Source organism: Alternaria arborescens (assembly GCF_004154835.1).
Source record: "Alternaria arborescens strain FERA 675 chromosome Unknown contig_13, whole genome shotgun sequence".
NCBI lineage: Eukaryota > Fungi > Ascomycota > Dothideomycetes > Pleosporales > Pleosporaceae > Alternaria > Alternaria arborescens.
The window spans coordinates 45648-62210 of NW_021167868.1; the positions used below are offsets into that span (position 1 = coordinate 45648).

General features: G+C 51.1%; 9 protein-coding genes across 9 annotated transcripts; 5 read left to right on the plus strand and 4 right to left on the minus strand.

Annotated features, from left to right (window-relative positions):
* Nucleotides 1-2199: 2199 nt before the first annotated feature.
* AA0111_g6135 (putative alpha-L-arabinofuranosidase) lies at nt 2200-3189 on the plus strand (the record flags this gene model as incomplete). The annotated part of the gene is made up of 1 exon (XM_028652325.1): nt 2200-3189. One exon carries the CDS (start codon nt 2200-2202, stop codon nt 3187-3189), a length of 990 nt encoding a protein of 329 aa, XP_028506154.1.
* A 171-nt stretch (nt 3190-3360) lies between these two features.
* On the minus strand, nt 3361-5625 carry AA0111_g6136 (hypothetical protein; the record flags this gene model as incomplete). Its single annotated transcript, XM_028652326.1, has 1 exon — nt 3361-5625. One exon carries the CDS (start codon nt 5623-5625, stop codon nt 3361-3363), a length of 2265 nt encoding a protein of 754 aa, XP_028506155.1.
* Nucleotides 5626-6238: 613 nt separating this feature from the next.
* On the plus strand, nt 6239-7362 carry AA0111_g6137 (hypothetical protein; the record flags this gene model as incomplete). The annotated part of the gene is made up of 2 exons (XM_028652327.1): nt 6239-6420; nt 6474-7362. 2 exons carry the CDS (start codon nt 6239-6241, stop codon nt 7360-7362), a joined length of 1071 nt encoding a protein of 356 aa, XP_028506156.1.
* Nucleotides 7363-7421: 59 nt separating this feature from the next.
* On the minus strand, nt 7422-8607 carry AA0111_g6138 (Phosphate-repressible acid phosphatase; the record flags this gene model as incomplete). The annotated part of the gene is made up of 2 exons (XM_028652328.1): nt 7422-7987; nt 8043-8607. 2 exons carry the CDS (start codon nt 8605-8607, stop codon nt 7422-7424), a joined length of 1131 nt encoding a protein of 376 aa, XP_028506161.1.
* Nucleotides 8608-9333: 726 nt separating this feature from the next.
* Nucleotides 9334-11403, plus strand: AA0111_g6139 (hypothetical protein; the record flags this gene model as incomplete). The annotated part of the gene is made up of 1 exon (XM_028652329.1): nt 9334-11403. The coding sequence occupies one exon, from the start codon at nt 9334-9336 to the stop codon at nt 11401-11403; it is 2070 nt and encodes a 689-aa protein (XP_028506162.1).
* A 338-nt stretch (nt 11404-11741) lies between these two features.
* AA0111_g6140 (hypothetical protein) lies at nt 11742-12557 on the minus strand (the record flags this gene model as incomplete). The annotated part of the gene is made up of 2 exons (XM_028652331.1): nt 11742-12089; nt 12162-12557. The coding sequence occupies 2 exons, from the start codon at nt 12555-12557 to the stop codon at nt 11742-11744; spliced, it is 744 nt and encodes a 247-aa protein (XP_028506020.1).
* Nucleotides 12558-12830: 273 nt separating this feature from the next.
* AA0111_g6141 (hypothetical protein) lies at nt 12831-13673 on the plus strand (the record flags this gene model as incomplete). The annotated part of the gene is made up of 1 exon (XM_028652332.1): nt 12831-13673. The coding sequence occupies one exon, from the start codon at nt 12831-12833 to the stop codon at nt 13671-13673; it is 843 nt and encodes a 280-aa protein (XP_028506019.1).
* A 901-nt stretch (nt 13674-14574) lies between these two features.
* AA0111_g6142 (hypothetical protein) lies at nt 14575-15111 on the plus strand (the record flags this gene model as incomplete). The annotated part of the gene is made up of 1 exon (XM_028652333.1): nt 14575-15111. One exon carries the CDS (start codon nt 14575-14577, stop codon nt 15109-15111), a length of 537 nt encoding a protein of 178 aa, XP_028506022.1.
* A 36-nt stretch (nt 15112-15147) lies between these two features.
* Nucleotides 15148-15993, minus strand: AA0111_g6143 (hypothetical protein; the record flags this gene model as incomplete). Its single annotated transcript, XM_028652334.1, has 3 exons — nt 15148-15293; nt 15352-15861; nt 15918-15993. 3 exons carry the CDS (start codon nt 15991-15993, stop codon nt 15148-15150), a joined length of 732 nt encoding a protein of 243 aa, XP_028506021.1.
* Between the last annotated feature and the right edge of the window lie 570 nt (nt 15994-16563).

Here is a 16563-nt window from a genome sequence, read left to right on the forward strand (position 1 = left end):
TAGCGCAAGAGTGCGAGATCAAGATAAGCTATACTACTAATTGTGTGAAGAATATGTAATACCAAATGGGCAGTGGCTGAGTAAGCTCTCGGCTCGCCAACAACACAACGTCATCATCTCCAACACATGTGCTTTTCACCTAAACCACAATATTCTTGTTTAGCGGTGCAGCAACACTTGAACCTTGAGGTTTGCACTCTACGATCTGCATAGTGGAGGTTTCGGTCATTGGCAGGTCAGCTCAGCCTTACAGCAGCCAGATCCCCCTCAGACATTGGTACCCTGACTAACATGCTGGCGCTTTTGAACATTATCCGACACGCCACTCTCTCTGAACCCCGCATGTAGGATTTATCGCTGACCTTAGGAAGAACTCAATAGCCGACGCTTGCACAAGTTGATTATCAGAAGAAGTTACACGGCGCACGAGAAAGCTTAAACGGATGTAAGACTCGTCTCTGATTAGATGGACGACACATACACCGCAAACAACGTTTTTTACTACCCCATGGGGCTCGTACGTGCCTGATCCGTGCCACTATCCGTCTTGGGAACGTTTTCGGCAGTCTTGGGGGATGTTTAGTGTCTTGGGCGCCCAGTATGCTATCGAGCTTTACGAGGCTTGGTATGGGGTACAGTGGGTTCGGAAGGAATCCTGGCTCATATGATCGACTCTGTTCCTTTTTCGTACAAGCGAGCGCTACCTGTTTACGTGGAGATATCTTCACATGTAAGCAATTCCTCTAAACCATCGGAAGGCTTACTCTGTGTGCCTGTACTGAGTTGGAGATTCAATCTGTCCAATCTATACCAGATTCGATTCCTCACTTGGATATTGCGCCACGCTTGCAACCTTCACTACTAGACCATTTCGAGTAGGTCACCTGGAGCAGCTGGTCAACTTTGGCTGCTCGGCAACGGTCTTAGTTGACTTGGCTGCGAACAGTGCTCGGTGGCGCCCCTACCGCCACTCTTCATATCAACGGGCAGAGAATTTCCACGAGTCGACTGAGCAACCGACCCTACCGCCTTGTCTCCATACGAATCTTGGATGAATTGCGGTAGGAATTCGTGGTAGGTCTACTCGGCGACCATGTCCTGTCCATCTAGAACATACAGTCGGACATTGGGCTTCATGGTCTATGCGCGATCAAGACCAACTGCTTCCGATCGCTCACCGACTCGAAGGCGGTGCAGAACCGGTTGATGTCTTCCACTGTGCGACGCAGACGAGAAACGAAACAGAGATCCACTACCGTTGACGTAGTAGCAATCTCGCGACGATGAGTATCAATGCGACGCAGCATAAGCAATGCCAACTTCAACCTCGCTAAGATCCCGTCTGGCTACCCGCGATCGTTCCAAACACTGGCATTCCCACCGCTAACACATTTGCGCCACTGTCGCTCCTGTCGACTCTGCTTCTAGAATCCGGCCACCGGGTGTTTCAAAGCGTTTTGACATACGAACATGGCGGGCACTAAACCTTAAAGGGCCGAAATGGTGGGTTCTGGTAAACACCCGGTGGGAGTTTCTGTATCACAAAGCTCACTACCACTCGCATTTCAGGGAATACCGCCGAGATTTTGTTTCCAGCAATCAACGCGTCAGTCCACCCTGCCGTCACAACGAATTGTTGAAACAAAAAGTCTACCAGATGCAATCGCTCTGCCTACAGCAAAGGATGAATTGACGTTGAAATAAAGCTACCAAGCCTCAGCGATCAAACCATTAGTTGCCGCACAAGCCTGCATAGGATTTAAGCATATACCCACCACGACTTGGCGCGTCTTCCCCAACCGGGCTTCATGTGCGGCAAAGTACCCCTTTGCCGGGCACTCCCCGCATTACGGAGAATTGCTGTCCGTGCAGGTACGCAAAATCCCTTGAAACATCATGTCATTAATATACCCACAACAACGGAACAATATACCAGGCCCCAAACGGCCGCATAGCATGGACGATCAATTTCCAGTGCTAGGATGAGCTATGGTACCGAGGCCAATGTGAACGGTCGAGACAATGAGGTGGTTCATGGAGTGGAGACGGTGTGATAGTGCCTTGCAAGTATGGTTGGTACTTCCGATGCTGGTATGAACATATAAGTATCCTGTCGATAGCCCTCTTTAAGGCCTCACTCCACACAGCCAAGCTTCTCTTCCAAACAACACAAGCTTCCTATCCCTCACATCAGCAACCATGCGTTTCACTCCTACCGACCTCAGCCTTCCCGCTGCTGCGATCGCCTTCTTGGCATCGACTGCTTCAGCCCAGAGCTGCCAGCTTCCCACCAGCTACAAGTGGACTTCTTCCAACGCGCTTGCTCAGCCCAAGGCAGGATGGGCCAACCTCAAGGACTTCACCACCCAGATGGTTAACGGCAAGCACCTCGTCTACGCCACCAACCACGACACTGGCAGCAACTACGGCTCCATGAACTTCGGTCTCGTCTCCAACTTCAACGAGCTGGCATCTGCTCCCCAGAACGCCATGAGCCAGGGTCTCGTCGCCCCTACCCTCTTCTTCTTCAAGCCCAAGAACACCTGGGTTATCGCCTACCAGTGGGGAGCTACCGCTTTCTCCTACAAGACTTCCTCCGACCCTACCAACGCCAACGGTTGGAGCGCGGCTAAGCCTCTCTTCTCCGGCAAGATTACTGGCTCAAGCACTGGCCCAATTGACCAGACCGTTATCGGTGACGACAAGAACATGTACCTGTTCTTCGCGGGTGACAACGGCAAGATCTACCGTGCTAGCATGCCCATTGGCAACTTCCCAGGCGACTTCGGCACCGCCTCCACCGTCGTCATGAGCGACAGCACCAACAACCTCTTCGAGGCTGTCCAGGTCTACACCGTCAAGGGAGGAACCACCGCCAAGTACCTCATGATTGTTGAGGCTGTTGGTTCTCAGGGACGTTACTTCCGCTCTTTCACTGCCTCCAGCCTCGGCGGCAACTGGACCCCCAACGCTGCTACCGAGAGCAACCCCTTCGCCGGCAAGGCCAACAGCGGTGCTACCTGGACCAACGACATCTCTCACGGTGACTTGGTCAAGGTTACCAACGACCAGACCATGACTGTCGACCCTTGCAACCTGCAGTTGTTGTACCAGGGCCGCAACCCCAACTCCGGTGGTGACTACGACCGTCTCCCCTACAGGCCCGGTCTCCTCACCCTCAAGAAGTAGAGTGGGACTACTTGACTTGCTAAAAGTCTTTCGTTGTACATACATTTGAGCTGGACGATGTATATAGATGGCCAGTTTGATTTCTCTTCTTTTCCTCTGACCCAGAGGGTCTCTTTTAGCAACAAATGAATTTACAGGGCATCTTTAGATCCCTATTTCTATCTATGATTGCTACTTCGTGAAACATGCTTGAATCGCTCTTCTCGCTATGCAAAGTCCCGTGCAAAACTCCTGCTTACGTTTCTGGTCCTGGAATATCTCTTCTTTGCAGATATCCAAGCCTGTTCTCTCCCTGATGACGATTTCCTGCAGCACGCACCGACTCTCCTCACACAACAACGTCATGTCTCCCTGACCTCTGGCAATTGCTTCATGCACCTCCATGAATGCCCAGGTCATACCCACGAGTAGATCCTGGTGGGTCAGCCATCGCATACCCATCCAAACCATCCACTGCGAGAACGAAACTGATTCATCATCACCCCTAGCGACTGCTTCGTCTAAGCTCGAGGGTATCCTCATGCCTGCACTACAGCACATATTCAGGCCAACCTCAACCAGGCCAATAGCTTGACCGTCGTCAGTACGGTGAACTTCGTCCATACCGGCTACACCGGGGCCTTCAGCACTGAAACCAGTTTGAGCGCGAAGTACGCGTACGATGGCAGAGCCGAATTCGTCGGCAGCTCGTACAGGTACAGCAGGGAGCGTTTCGAGTAGAGTAGGTGATGTGAACCACAAAGGGAGGAAATTGAAGATGTTGAGCCTACTGAGATCAAGAGTCGGTGCATCATCGATGTTCAGATCGTTGGCGTTGATGTTCTTGAAAGGAGTGTCCGGCTCAGGCGTCGCAAGGACTGGGTAGTCGACAAGGATGTCCAGATGCCGTGTCATCGGTTCCACTAGAGGACTAAAAGACCGTCCTGTGAACTCAAAATATGCGTTTGGATCTGACTCTGGGCTCTGAATAGGCAAGCCAAGTTCGTCTATCCACGCTTTTACGATTTCCACCTCCTTCTCGGTGAAACTTCCAAACATCTTGCCTTCCCAGGACAACTCTGTCACTAATCTACTCTTTCCACTGCTACCCTTGATTACCCAAGGTCTGCAATTGCCAAGGTCTTGTAGGAACTCTCTTTGCCACTGTGCATCTTTGAAAGCATTCGGCTCTAGCCAATCCACTAAAGAACGGCGACCAATCTTCAGGCGACTGTTGCAATGGATCTTGTGGGCGACAAAGCTTTTTGCAGCAAAGATTTCGATTAGCGCCGCCTCAGTATTGTTACGAGGAAAAGGCTCTTCAGCCTGGACCTTCAGTGACGGACTTTCTGGGGTAGTGGGTAAGCCCTCAGCGAGGATGTAGCCAGCCTGCACGCGTCTCCACGCGACATGCGCAGCTTCCTCTCCTTCCTTCTCAGCTACCATCTCAATATAGTTGGTAACTGCAGCCATTGCCATAGCAGCATGACCAGAATCGGCATTGTCGATAGATATGTGGAGTTCGAAATAGTACGGATTCAGCCGAAGTTCGCGAAGCTCCTTGACAGTCTTCAACAAGTGGAGTGGCAGGCTTTCATAAGCCATGTTGAAGCCCAAAGTCTCGGGAAGAAAATCATGAGAGAACAGGGAGATGGTAAGCTGCGCCATGGCAGCTTTCCAGCATCGCGTTTCTGTTAATCCATGGCGAGGATTGATAAAGTCCTCTGAGTCAGCAGCAGGAAGACCAGCGTCGATGTCGTTCATCAATTGTCGATACACATGTACATGGTTCTTTGCAAGGTCGCCGTCGCCAAGCTCTTCGGACATGACCTGCCATGCGTTCTTGGTAATCTGACGGTACTGGAATGGTGTAGTGATCTTGTTGATGTGTCCGAGCCACGCACCATCAACATATTTGACTGGCGCTGCTTGCTTGAGCCACCACTTTGCCTCCTCCTTGTCGGCAAACATCTCTCGGGATCCACCAGCTCTTCGGCGCGAAAGATACTCCTCCCACCGGTTGGTGACGTCGACATCTTTGGCTTTGAGAAATTCATCTAATGATTCACGTGAGAATCTCTTAACGGACAGAATGCCATTTCCTGGTTCCTTGACTGCATCCGCGATTGTTGAAGAGAGTAGACTGAGAAGGAGCTCGTTGCACTCTGGCAAAATCTCAGAGTGATTCTCGAGATGGTGTAGTTTGTAGAAGATTTGCTTGTATCTCTCTAGCTCTTCATTGCTCAGCCGGGTTGTTTCGAGAACATGGTCCTTTTCCAAGTTCGCATCTTGCGGCGGTGGTTTGACATCGTTGGTAGTGGGTATCGTTGGACTGCCTGGAGTTTCGAGATCTTTCCTTCTTGACCGGCCTTTGGCGAGACGATTTCGAACTTCGTTATATGCGACAAGTGCAAGGAACGCGATTAGTATCGCTGTGGTTGTTTGTAGAATGAACATGCTGAGAGGAATCGTAATGTTCGTTTAGCGCACACCGAACTACATTCCGTCGCTCAGCCATTGGGGAGCCCAGCTGTTTTGACTGTTGTTAGCGCAGTTGTGGCAAAGTAGCCACACCCATGTGAGTACACGCAGTGAATCATGCTGACGATGAATACGTACATGGTCAGTACTTGGACTGTCCATGTCATCGCCCTGAAGGCGATCCATGACGAGATCTGAGACTAAACCGCTTGCAGCTAGGCCAAGCGTACCCCACAGTTCGCAGGATCCGTACAAGTGGGACCTAACACTTTCGCGACATCATTTTGTTTGTTGCAACGCAAGCGGCGCAGCACACTATAGGCAAAAGAGACGGCTCTTTGCATTGACCGGTATTGCACATCTGGCCAGCTTCCAATTGTGGACACCAAGGCTCGAGCACGACATACGCGGTGCCTCTAACCGACCTGTCATTACTAACAACAACGTCACACTGACCCCTACGTTTGTTCCGCGGCTCAAGCAACTCTTGGTATCATGTGCCTTGACAGCTGCATCTGCTGGCTGTGTCTCAGAAAGCGTTGCGCAATGAAGCCACCCGCGGAGCTAGACTTGTACCACTTCTTTAACCATGACTGAAATCACGACTGCCTACCAGGCTCTCACTGAGCACCTGGCCAAGGAGAAGTATGTCTTTGTATGTCCTTCTCCAGAGACACAGGCCAGGGTGGTAAATAAGAGACGTTCCAATGTTTCGACAGAAGATGCCCAGAACGCGTATGATTTCTTTGGATGGAATCTACCGTGTACCAGGTACGATATGCATGTTGTCTTTCTTTCACCTTGCCATGCTAACAACCTGACAGGGAAGCTCTACGATCAATAATACCTGACGATGTATTCGAAAACCTCCACAAAGCCTCCATAATCACTCAAAGTGATGATGGGAGCTACCGCTCCACTATCCGCGTATCCAACTTCTACCTTCCCAACCTCCCGAATTACGAAATTGGTGCCGCGTCACCCTATTACATCCACTCGTCCTTCCCTGCATCCTCAGATTCCGTCTTCTTCGGACCTGACACATACCTCTTCGTTTCATTCCTGCAAAATATAACACGACATCTTCCACAAGCACCTAGTAGCATTATAGATGTCTGTTGCGGGTCGGGCGCAGGGGCGATACATATGGCAAGGACATATCCTCAGGCAAAGACATTGGGATTGGACCTGAATCCACGTGCGCTGAGCCTGGGCGATGTCAATGCACAGCTGGCTGGTGTGAAGGTTGGCTTTTCCGAGTCAAACCTCTATGCAACCGTACCTGAGGAAATGAAGCACTACGGCGTCGATCTCATCGTGAGTAATCCGCCCTACATCGCATCCAGCACCGACGGTAAGGACCTGCCCATATACGCAGATGGTGGTGCTGGATTTGGCCTAGATATATCCTTGCGTATCGTGGAGGAAGGGGTGAAAATCCTATCCTCGACTGGTGTCATTGTGGTATATACGGGCGTCGCCATGCCCATGGCCGACCCTGGCCGCGATGCTTTCTTAGGGAAGCTCCAACAAGTAGAAGGTGTGGAGCTTGCTGAGTACACAATCCTGCATCCAGACATGTGGCCAGAAGAGATTGGAAAGGGTGCCTACGCGGATGTGTGCAGGATACAAGTCGTTGGAGCTGTGTTGCGTCGGAATGCTCAGAGTATGGATGAGGTAAAATTAGAGACGCGCAGACGATGGGCAGTATAATATTGATTACAAGATTGAAGGGAACATTTACAGTCCAATGGTCATTGTTTGTCAGATCCTTACTTGAATTCGGCCTCTGGATGCATGCCGTCTGGAATCTCCAACGCAGTCGTATACGCAGATTGTCCGACCTGCTTCCCCCACGTATCCGTAATAGCTGGCAATACACTCCTTCCCGCAAATACTGCATTGGTGTTCGGTACAGGCCAAGGAACCGACGTATTCTTGTTGCTCAACTTTCCAGCGTAGGACGCATTGAAGTACATATTGCTGAAGGGAACCTTCCCAGACCATGCTCGCACAGTATCGCCAGTCTTTGCAGCTACGAATTTGAACACGTTAGCACCTACGTCCCAACGGCCTAGTGTGTGCAAGCCCCAATTCGCTTGTACAGTAGAGATCTCGCTGTAATGGTTGTAATAGGCATTATCCGTGGTACCGACCAGATTAGCAGGAACGGCATCTCCGAGAAGGATGCTTACGACGCGGTTCTGTTTGCCGTAGGTGTGGTTCTCGTCGAAAGTTACCATGACAAGTGTGTTGTTCATGAAGTTCTTGTTGGTGAGGAGGGGTTCGAGGAATTTCCGCGTCCAAGTTCCTGCTACAGTCACGGTAGTGTCGTGTCCTGTACACCGTGAGTATGTTTCCGAATGAACATACCGTGCTTTGGGGATACTCACCATCACTTGTCATGTTGGGTGTAATGAACATCCACTGCGGCAATTGGTCCTTGTCCATGTCTTGCTTGAACATGGTCAAAGGCTTCGTCTTGGCCAATCTGTCCGTTTTCTGCGCTACCGAATCGTACAGCACGGCTGGGTTATGCTTGCGGACGTACATGTTGGCTCCAGTCTTAGGGTTCGTGTAGGACTTTCCTTGGAAGCCAACCGACGGCATGTCTTCTTGGTACTCGCCCCAGCTAATACCTTTGTCTTCGAGGAGGTCTACCAATGTGGATACGTTGGAGGGAATCGCAACCATGTCGTCGTGGTTGATGCCATAGTAGTCGCCCGATATCGATGCGGCGTAGTTGGGCATAGAAGGGTGGGTTACAGCAAAGTAGTTCGTAAGGCTGATGCCTTTCTTTGCGAGCCATGCTAGGTTCGGATCCCCTGCTGCGAGGTCGTAGTCGGTGTTTTCAAGCCATATTATGGCAATACGGTCGAATGCCTTGCCTTTGACTATAGCATGAACTGGGCTGAGGTTCGCTAGCAATGCTAGTGATAAAACGAAGGGAGTAATCATGATGGTTTAACCACGCTGACAATCCAGTTAGTGTTGGTGGTGATACACTTTTTCGATGGCTTCTTACCAAAGAACGTCACAGCAACAACAAAGAGACACCCAAATGAAACGACAGCAGGCAGACACGCATGCCATCTGCCAGCGGGCTTTTCATACCATCTGTCAGGGTCATGGGATGCCGCTTTTGCTAGTATCCAAAGGGTCTGGACACCTCGCGAAAACTAACTGCAGCAAAGCTGCCACATTCCCACCAATTGCGGTATGTGTATCGCACATGTGCACACTATTGGAACAGGTACTTCGCACATCGATGCACTGAATGCGGGAGGTTAAGCTTTTCGGGAAGGTGGACAAGCTTTGGATGGGTTCGCGAGATCAACGTGCGAAGTTGATTGGACACACACCCTGGGCAAGGTCGAACTCGGCAAATCTGCGTTGATTGATGGCACGACCCGCGGACGCAGGACATGACCACGCTGCAGATAAAGCGGCGTGGCGGGATGATCTCCTGCACTCGTACAGCGGCTGTTCTGATGGTGGCGACGGCATTCACGGGCTCCCTGGATGAGATGACAGGTAGTGACGGCTGCCACCAACTTACAAGAACGATCAGGGATTTGAGGGGAGTGACATCAAACATCGAAGAGATTACAGCTACATGAACACTGTGTAACGCTCTTATGAGACTGGCCGGGAATTGATGAAGGACTGTGGAAGCTAGCCGCGATGGGCCGAGACCAAAGCTTTGGCATGAGAGACATGTCTAATTCGAACGCATGTGAGCCCGAGGAGCAAGTTGGCTTGCTACATGCATCTACCGACGATGATAGCGAACACACAGAAGATGATCGGGGACCGCGCTGGACCGATAAGCACGAAACCGCACAGCACCACAAACCTCGGCGGCCATGGATCAGAGTCACCACCGTTGCTTTTCTCCTCATTTCCACAATTATCGTCTTGGTGCACCGAGGACTAACCGGCAGCGAGCACACTGCTTCGCCATCCACTACCTCTAGTCTTGCAAGACTTCGACCGGAAGAAGACTACATACTCTCTTCAGGATGGGATTTTAACGCTCCACCTACGACCCGGGAGTATACTTGGGAAGTAAAGGACCACATTCTCAATCCTGACGGAGTGTATCGCCCTATGATACTCATCAATGGCACCTTTCCTGGGCCTCTGATCGAGTGCAACGAAGGCGATGAGCTTGTTGTCCATGTCCGCAACCAAGCCACCAATGCCACATCTATCCACTGGCACGGTCTCTACCAAAACGGCACAAACTGGATGGACGGAACAGTGGGAGTCACGCAGTGTCCGATTGCCCCAGGCCATTCATTCACATACCGGTTCAATGTAACGGGGCAAACGGGAACGTACTGGTATCACTCGCACGTTAGCATGCAAGCGTCAGATGGACTCGTGGGACCGCTCATCATACACGCCCGGGACGGAGAAGAGAAGATGGAATTGCAAAAGGTACCGTATGAACAGGACCGCGTAGTTCTACTGTCGGACTTCTACTACGATCTTTCCTCCGACCTACTTATGCAGTACCTCTCCCCTGGCAGTGAGAACGATGAGCCTGTTCCCGCATCTGCCCTGATTAACGGACGAAACGTGCGAGACTGCGCCGATATACCGAATCGAAACTGTTCATCATCTGGCATTAGCAATGCTTTGTTTAGCTTGTCGCGCACGAGCAATACACGACTTCGCATTATCAACGTTGGGGCTTTTGCAGAATTTGCCTTGCAAATTGACGAACATGAGTTCCAGGTCACAGAAGTAGATGGCACGGATGTGTACCCTCAATCAGTTCATCGGCTGAACATCAACTCTGCGCAGCGGTACAGTATAGTCCTCACTCCACCCAGTGAGGATGGGAACAAAGAGGCGTATTGGATGCGTGCGAGGATGGTGACGCACTGTTTTGCGTATGAAGAGCCGGAATTGCAAGAAGAAGTTAGGGGTATACTATACTATCCTACAACGGATAGTGAAACGAAGGATCTTGTACCAAAGAGCAAGGATTGGCCTGAAATTATCGATGTCGAATGTCGGGACCTGAACACTTCGACTCTGGAGCCTGTCATCGCAATAGCACCACCGGAGATCGATACTCAATACGCCCTCTACCTCCGCTCCTCGTTCCAGATCGGGGATTGGAGACTCTCGCGAGGCTATTTGAACGATAGTTCTTTTCGCACAAATGCTACCTCACCGATCCTAAACACCATGCTTTCGACACGGACCGTCGAGTCGAGTGTTCACGAAAGAATTCTAGACACGGACACGTTTGACCCTTTGCACCAACTCATTTATCAGACGCAATCGACGCGGACCATAACGATCCTAATACAGAATCTAGACGACGGAAACCACCCCTTCCATCTCCATGGCTACAAGTTCTTCGTCCTCGCTCAGGGACACGGGTATCCACCTTCTTCCCTTCTCGAACCCGACTATGTTGGAAGTCATCTCAATCTGACCAATCCGCTGCGGAGGGATACGGCAAGTGTAGAAGCATACGGGTGGCTGTTGATATCATTTGTGGCGGATAATCCAGGCATGTGGGCGTTTCATTGCCATATAGGCTGGCATACCGAGGCTGGCTTGATGATGGTGTTTGCCACTAGGACGCAAGATATGAGGGGCTGGAAGGTACCTGAGGAAGTTGATGGGTTGTGTGGGCTGGAAGGAGTAGATAGGGGTATGGCGCCAGATGATGATGTCTGGTTTGGCAGGAGGGAAGAAGAAAGGAGAGGTGAGATTGATAGATTATCGTAGCAGTCTAGGCATCTCTTTGGAATGCGCAGCATTATTGTTGCTGAACTGCTAGGAGATGTGCCTGATTTCTCATTCCTGTTGATAGATGAGATCGAAATCTCTAATATACATATTTCCATGTACACGTCTCGTTACAATGATAGCCCAAATTTCAACAACGAAGTTGGGGTTTCGAACATTGGGTTGTTGACTTCTCCTGTCATCACGGTCCTACGACTTGTTGTCGCTCATGACTCATATCCTACACTGTCCTCGAATACGATGCGGTCCAATCTTGGCCACTAGACCTGTCGCTGGTGTACTTTTCAGTGATCAGAATGATTCACTCAAAGACAACCTCACTCCCAGATGCCAAACCACTTCTTCACCCTCCTTCTCCTGATACCATCCTCACCAACGTAATACCTCGGGTCCTCGACATATTCCTCGCCCCTCTCCTCAGCCTCCCTCTTTCTCTCCAATCGGAACTGCTTCCTCTTCTCAACCTCTTCGGCCTTCTGCAGCCTCTGCTGCTGGTACTGCTGCGACGTCTGCGCCATGTGCATCTTGTAGACTTCAATGAAGCGCGAGGTGGATTCGAAGGGGTGGCGGACAAAGTCTTTGCGTGTAGGAAGCAAGTGGCCGAAGACGGTCTTGGAGATGAAGTCCATGTACCATGCGGCTATGGCGAGGGAGACGAGTATGCCCTATTGAACAAAGTGGGGTTAGCCTGGGGGGGACGTTTGGACAATCAGGCGGGGTATTAGAGGGAGCGCTACCATTGTGATCCACAGATGAATTGCCCGGTTGTGGAGGAACCAATGTGAGAAGGTGCCCTCTGGACTCATCATATTGGGGTATTTCTTGGATGCCATGCGCTTCTTGTCTTCTTCCGATACGGGCGCGCCATAGATCTTGTTCTCCAGATTCCGGTTCGGGGCTCGCTTGCTGTGTGATGGCGGTCGGTACTTGTCGGGCTGCGGTATTACGGGCGCTCCCCTCTGCTGCTGTGCTTCTCGCCGTCTCCGGAACTCTTCTGACAGGCCCTTGGGGGTAATGGAGGCATGGCGGACACTGGTGGGTGAGGGCAGTGGGAGGAAGGCGCGGGCTTGAGGTCGCAGGAGCAGCGGGCCCCGGGGAAGGAGGAAGCGCGGTATCGATTGGAGGGTGGCCATGGCTGTGGGTGGTGATGCTCGTCGTCTCGGGAGTCCGCAGAACCGTGGGATGAAGATCTTCAGGTGCCGGAGAAAGCTCGGGCCGGCGCATACCTACAATTAATCGTTTGGGCATCATCGCCTCTCCTCACTTCTTTCCTCACGGCAACAAGCCCCTTTTCACCCATATCGCGCGTGTACACGCGCTTCGGCTGCAACTCACCTTCGATCTGTTAGTGGAGAGACGACGACTAATCGCAGAGTAGTATTGACGCCAGTGTGTCCCAGGTCGCAATGCCTTCTAAGCAACCGCCCTCGTTCGGATCGCAAGCCTACTGGAACAATCGCTTCGCTTCCAACACGGATCCTTTTGAATGGCTCGAGGCTCCCAATGTCCTGGATCCCTACATTGTCGATTCTTTAGACGCTTCGCCCACGCCCAAGCCCCAACTTGTCCACATAGGTTGCGGCACCTCGCTGCTATCCTACCATTTGCGCGCTCATGTAGACAGCCCGCGACAGATACACAACTTGGACTACTCGGAAGTTGCCATTGAGGTTGGCAAGATCCGCGAACAGGAGATATACCAGGATCCGAGGGCCAATGTCGCGTGCATGCGCTGGGACGCTGTAGATCTGCTCGACTACAAGTCTGTGATGCGCGTATGCAAGCGCGCTGCCTATTCGGTTATAGTTGACAAGTCAACATCCGACTCCATTGCCTGTGCAGACGACGTCCTTGTTCCTTCACCGTATCCGCTAGCAGTTCGATCCTATGAACCCCTCAATTTGGATCCCGCCAAGTCTCCGGAACTTATTCATCCTTTGGTCGTCATGGCTGTGAATTTAGCGCTCATGACAAAACCCGGGGCGCGCTGGATCGCTCTGTCTTATTCAAGCGATCGTTTCTATTTCCTGGATGCATCCGCAAAGGACGTGATACCCCAAGGTGTAGCTTTCCCACATCCAGCTGATCTGTGGCATCTAGTGGAGAAGCGCGAGATTGAGGATAATGACTGGCAAGTACGGAACGAGAGGACCAACGATGCGGTAACACACAGACCAAAGGTGGGCAATTTTGTATATATCCTGGAGAGGACCCATTTACCACTAGTTGTTCGCGGAGAACATATTTAAGCAAGAAGCAATTTTTCTTCTCTCCAAATTAGCATCTCCGCCAGGCCAGAATCACGACACAAAACCACCAAGCCACTTTTCGTAGCAAACACTCGCCTCAGCCTCCGAATATTTCCCAAACATCCCCCGCTGGGCGAATCCGCATCTCTCATAAAAACGCCTCGCCGTTGTCATATCGACGCCTGTCTCCAGTAACAACCACGGCAATCCTCTTTTACGTGATTCGCCTTCCAGCTGTTCAAGTATCAGCTGCGCAACCGAAGTGCGCGCCCCGTCATCCCCGCCCAATCGGCCCCGGTATGCTGGGGCAACAAACATCCGTTTTATCTCAGCGGAACTCTTGCGTGCATTTTCCGAAGCTGAAGAAAGAGGACGTAGGCCACCGCATCCTACTGGTTTGTCGTCGTGATATGCAATAAGAAAGACTGCAACGTCAGCAGCTGATGGTAGATCACAGTAATCTGGACCCCATTGAGCAGTTAACTCGGCTTGTTGGGTGGTACGGAGTTGAACGCTATCTGGATGGTCGAAGGGAACTGGACGTATGACGATATCTTGGATAGATGGCATGTTGAAAGTGGTACAAAGAAGCGATGTCGAGCCAAGTCTAGAGATATTTCCATGTTTTAGAGCACCACGCCCTACTCACGACAGGTAGATTACTCGAGGCTGGGAGTCATAGGCTAGCCTTATCGGACCTTCTACTTGCGGCAATTTGCTAGTAGAATTTGTACTAGAGTATTGGAGTCACCGAATACGAGGTTCTTTGCATCCTTACGCTGGCCATGATTTCATTGGTCCAACGCGACTACCAACAGGCTACAGTTTAGGCGTCGATCATGCACCTCCACGATTCACTTTCTCACCATCCATACCGGGCGTATCTTCAAACACACACAGCATGGCGCAATCGCCCTGTCCGACACGCCAATATACCTCGGAAAACTTCATCGAGAGCTGCGGCGCCATTGCCCACGATCCCACTCGCCAGAAGATTTGTCTCATCCACCTCGCTCAATCAAATATGTGGGTACTACCGAAAGGACGGCGAAACGTCGGAGAACCGCATCGAGAGGCCGCACTGCGCGAGGTGTACGAGGAAACTGGGTATATATGCCATATCCTGCCTGTGGACATGGTTGCCAGAACGCCTGTTGTAGGTGATGCAGCGGATGCTCCTGATGTGCCGCGCACACTACACAATTCAGTGGAGCCTTTCATGGTTACTGTCAGAACTGTGAGAGAGGGTCAGGGTGTCAAGATTATTTGGTGGTATATTGCGATAATGTATGAAAGTGCTGGTGAAACAAAGGGGCCTGGTGAAGAGGGGGTTGAGACAGGCTTGTTCTCGTATCCTGATGCTGAAGAGTTGCTGTTCTATGAGACAGATCGAGAAGTGTTGCGCAAGGCCAAGGTACTTGTTGGGAATCTAGACTGAGTTGACTAGTCCTCCAAGCCAAGTGCAAAGGACGAACTAATCTTCTTTCTCCAACCATTGCTTGCTCGCCTCGAAGAGCTTTGGGAAGGCATCATCAAGAGACATAAGCTTCTTGAAATGATCCTCGCTTACGCGCTTGATGAAATGCATCATTGACACAAGAATGAAGTCTGCATAAGAGACTGCTTTCTGATTAGCATTGCATAATTCAGATCTTCCACTGAAGTGGTGTTCACTTACCAGTCTGACCAAGAAAATACGGGCCACCGCTCTTTCTCAGCAGATCACCCATCTCTTTCGCTGGCGCTTTAGCCTTCTCCCAGCACTCCTCAGCATTAGCATCCTTTTCTACTTGTTCCAGCGGCTTCCCGAACAACTCCTGCCTCGTCTTGTAGAAGTAATCAGCACTTGGCTTATTCAAGAATGCTACTGGCACCCGAGGGATAATCAAGGATCTGAGCGGACCCATTAAATTGGGTTGGAGGTCCCTGATCTTCACAACAATCGGATCGTCGAAATGTAAAGAAGGGCTCGGGTGCTGCTTCTCGAGCTCGAGAGCAATGGGCCATGAGTCCATTTGGTAAGTTCCGTCTGCATGCTTGATAGCAGGACTGCTGTAGTCGGTGAAATAGCCATGTGCGTCCTTGGGATTCGGGGGAATGCCGAGGGATTTGAACTTGGGTGCGAGATCGGGATATTCCACCCATTCGGTCGTGTAGTCAATCTTCTTGTAATTCAAGACCATACGAGCTGCAAGCTTGTTATTGTTTCCGACGTACCATAGTTAACGTGGAAAAAAGACGTACTCTTCCATGGGTTCAACGACCACGCGGCGCCGTCTCTGCTAGGGAGGTCAAACAGGATTACCTTTGACGACGACATTTTTGCTTAACTGGGAGGATCGATAACTGCGAGCAAGACAAGGATAGGCACGATAAAAAGTAGATGTTTGAGGTCGATTTACATTGCGCCCTTCGAGCTATCTTCTCCACAGTCATTTGTAATCGGCCGGTAGTTCCATGTGGGGAATATCTGAAGCTAGTTGGCTTGAAGCTCTCTCGCGCGCGGATCATCACTAATCCAACCTCGCTGTAGCCTCGTGATGACGGAGTCGTTGTACAAAGCAGTACAGAACGATTGTAATGTCTGTGAGCAGTTCGGAGATTGGTGAGTACTCGCATGGGTGCAAGCTGACAGAGACGTCAAGCGAGCGAGCCGCGGCCGAATCTCAGGAACTCCTTCCCACCCGGGCAGTCGCGTCGAATACAACAACATTCACAACAATACTGATTCCAGCTTCATTCACCCTCGCGTAATTTCCATAAGTGCATACCCGAGTTCAGGCGTATTCTGCGACATACTAAAAGCTTCCTGCCTTGCGCTTTCCGCGCTACTCAAGTATCTTCCCGCTGTTGCATCCTAGGCGAATGGGGAGTTCAGCCCCCCTCGTGG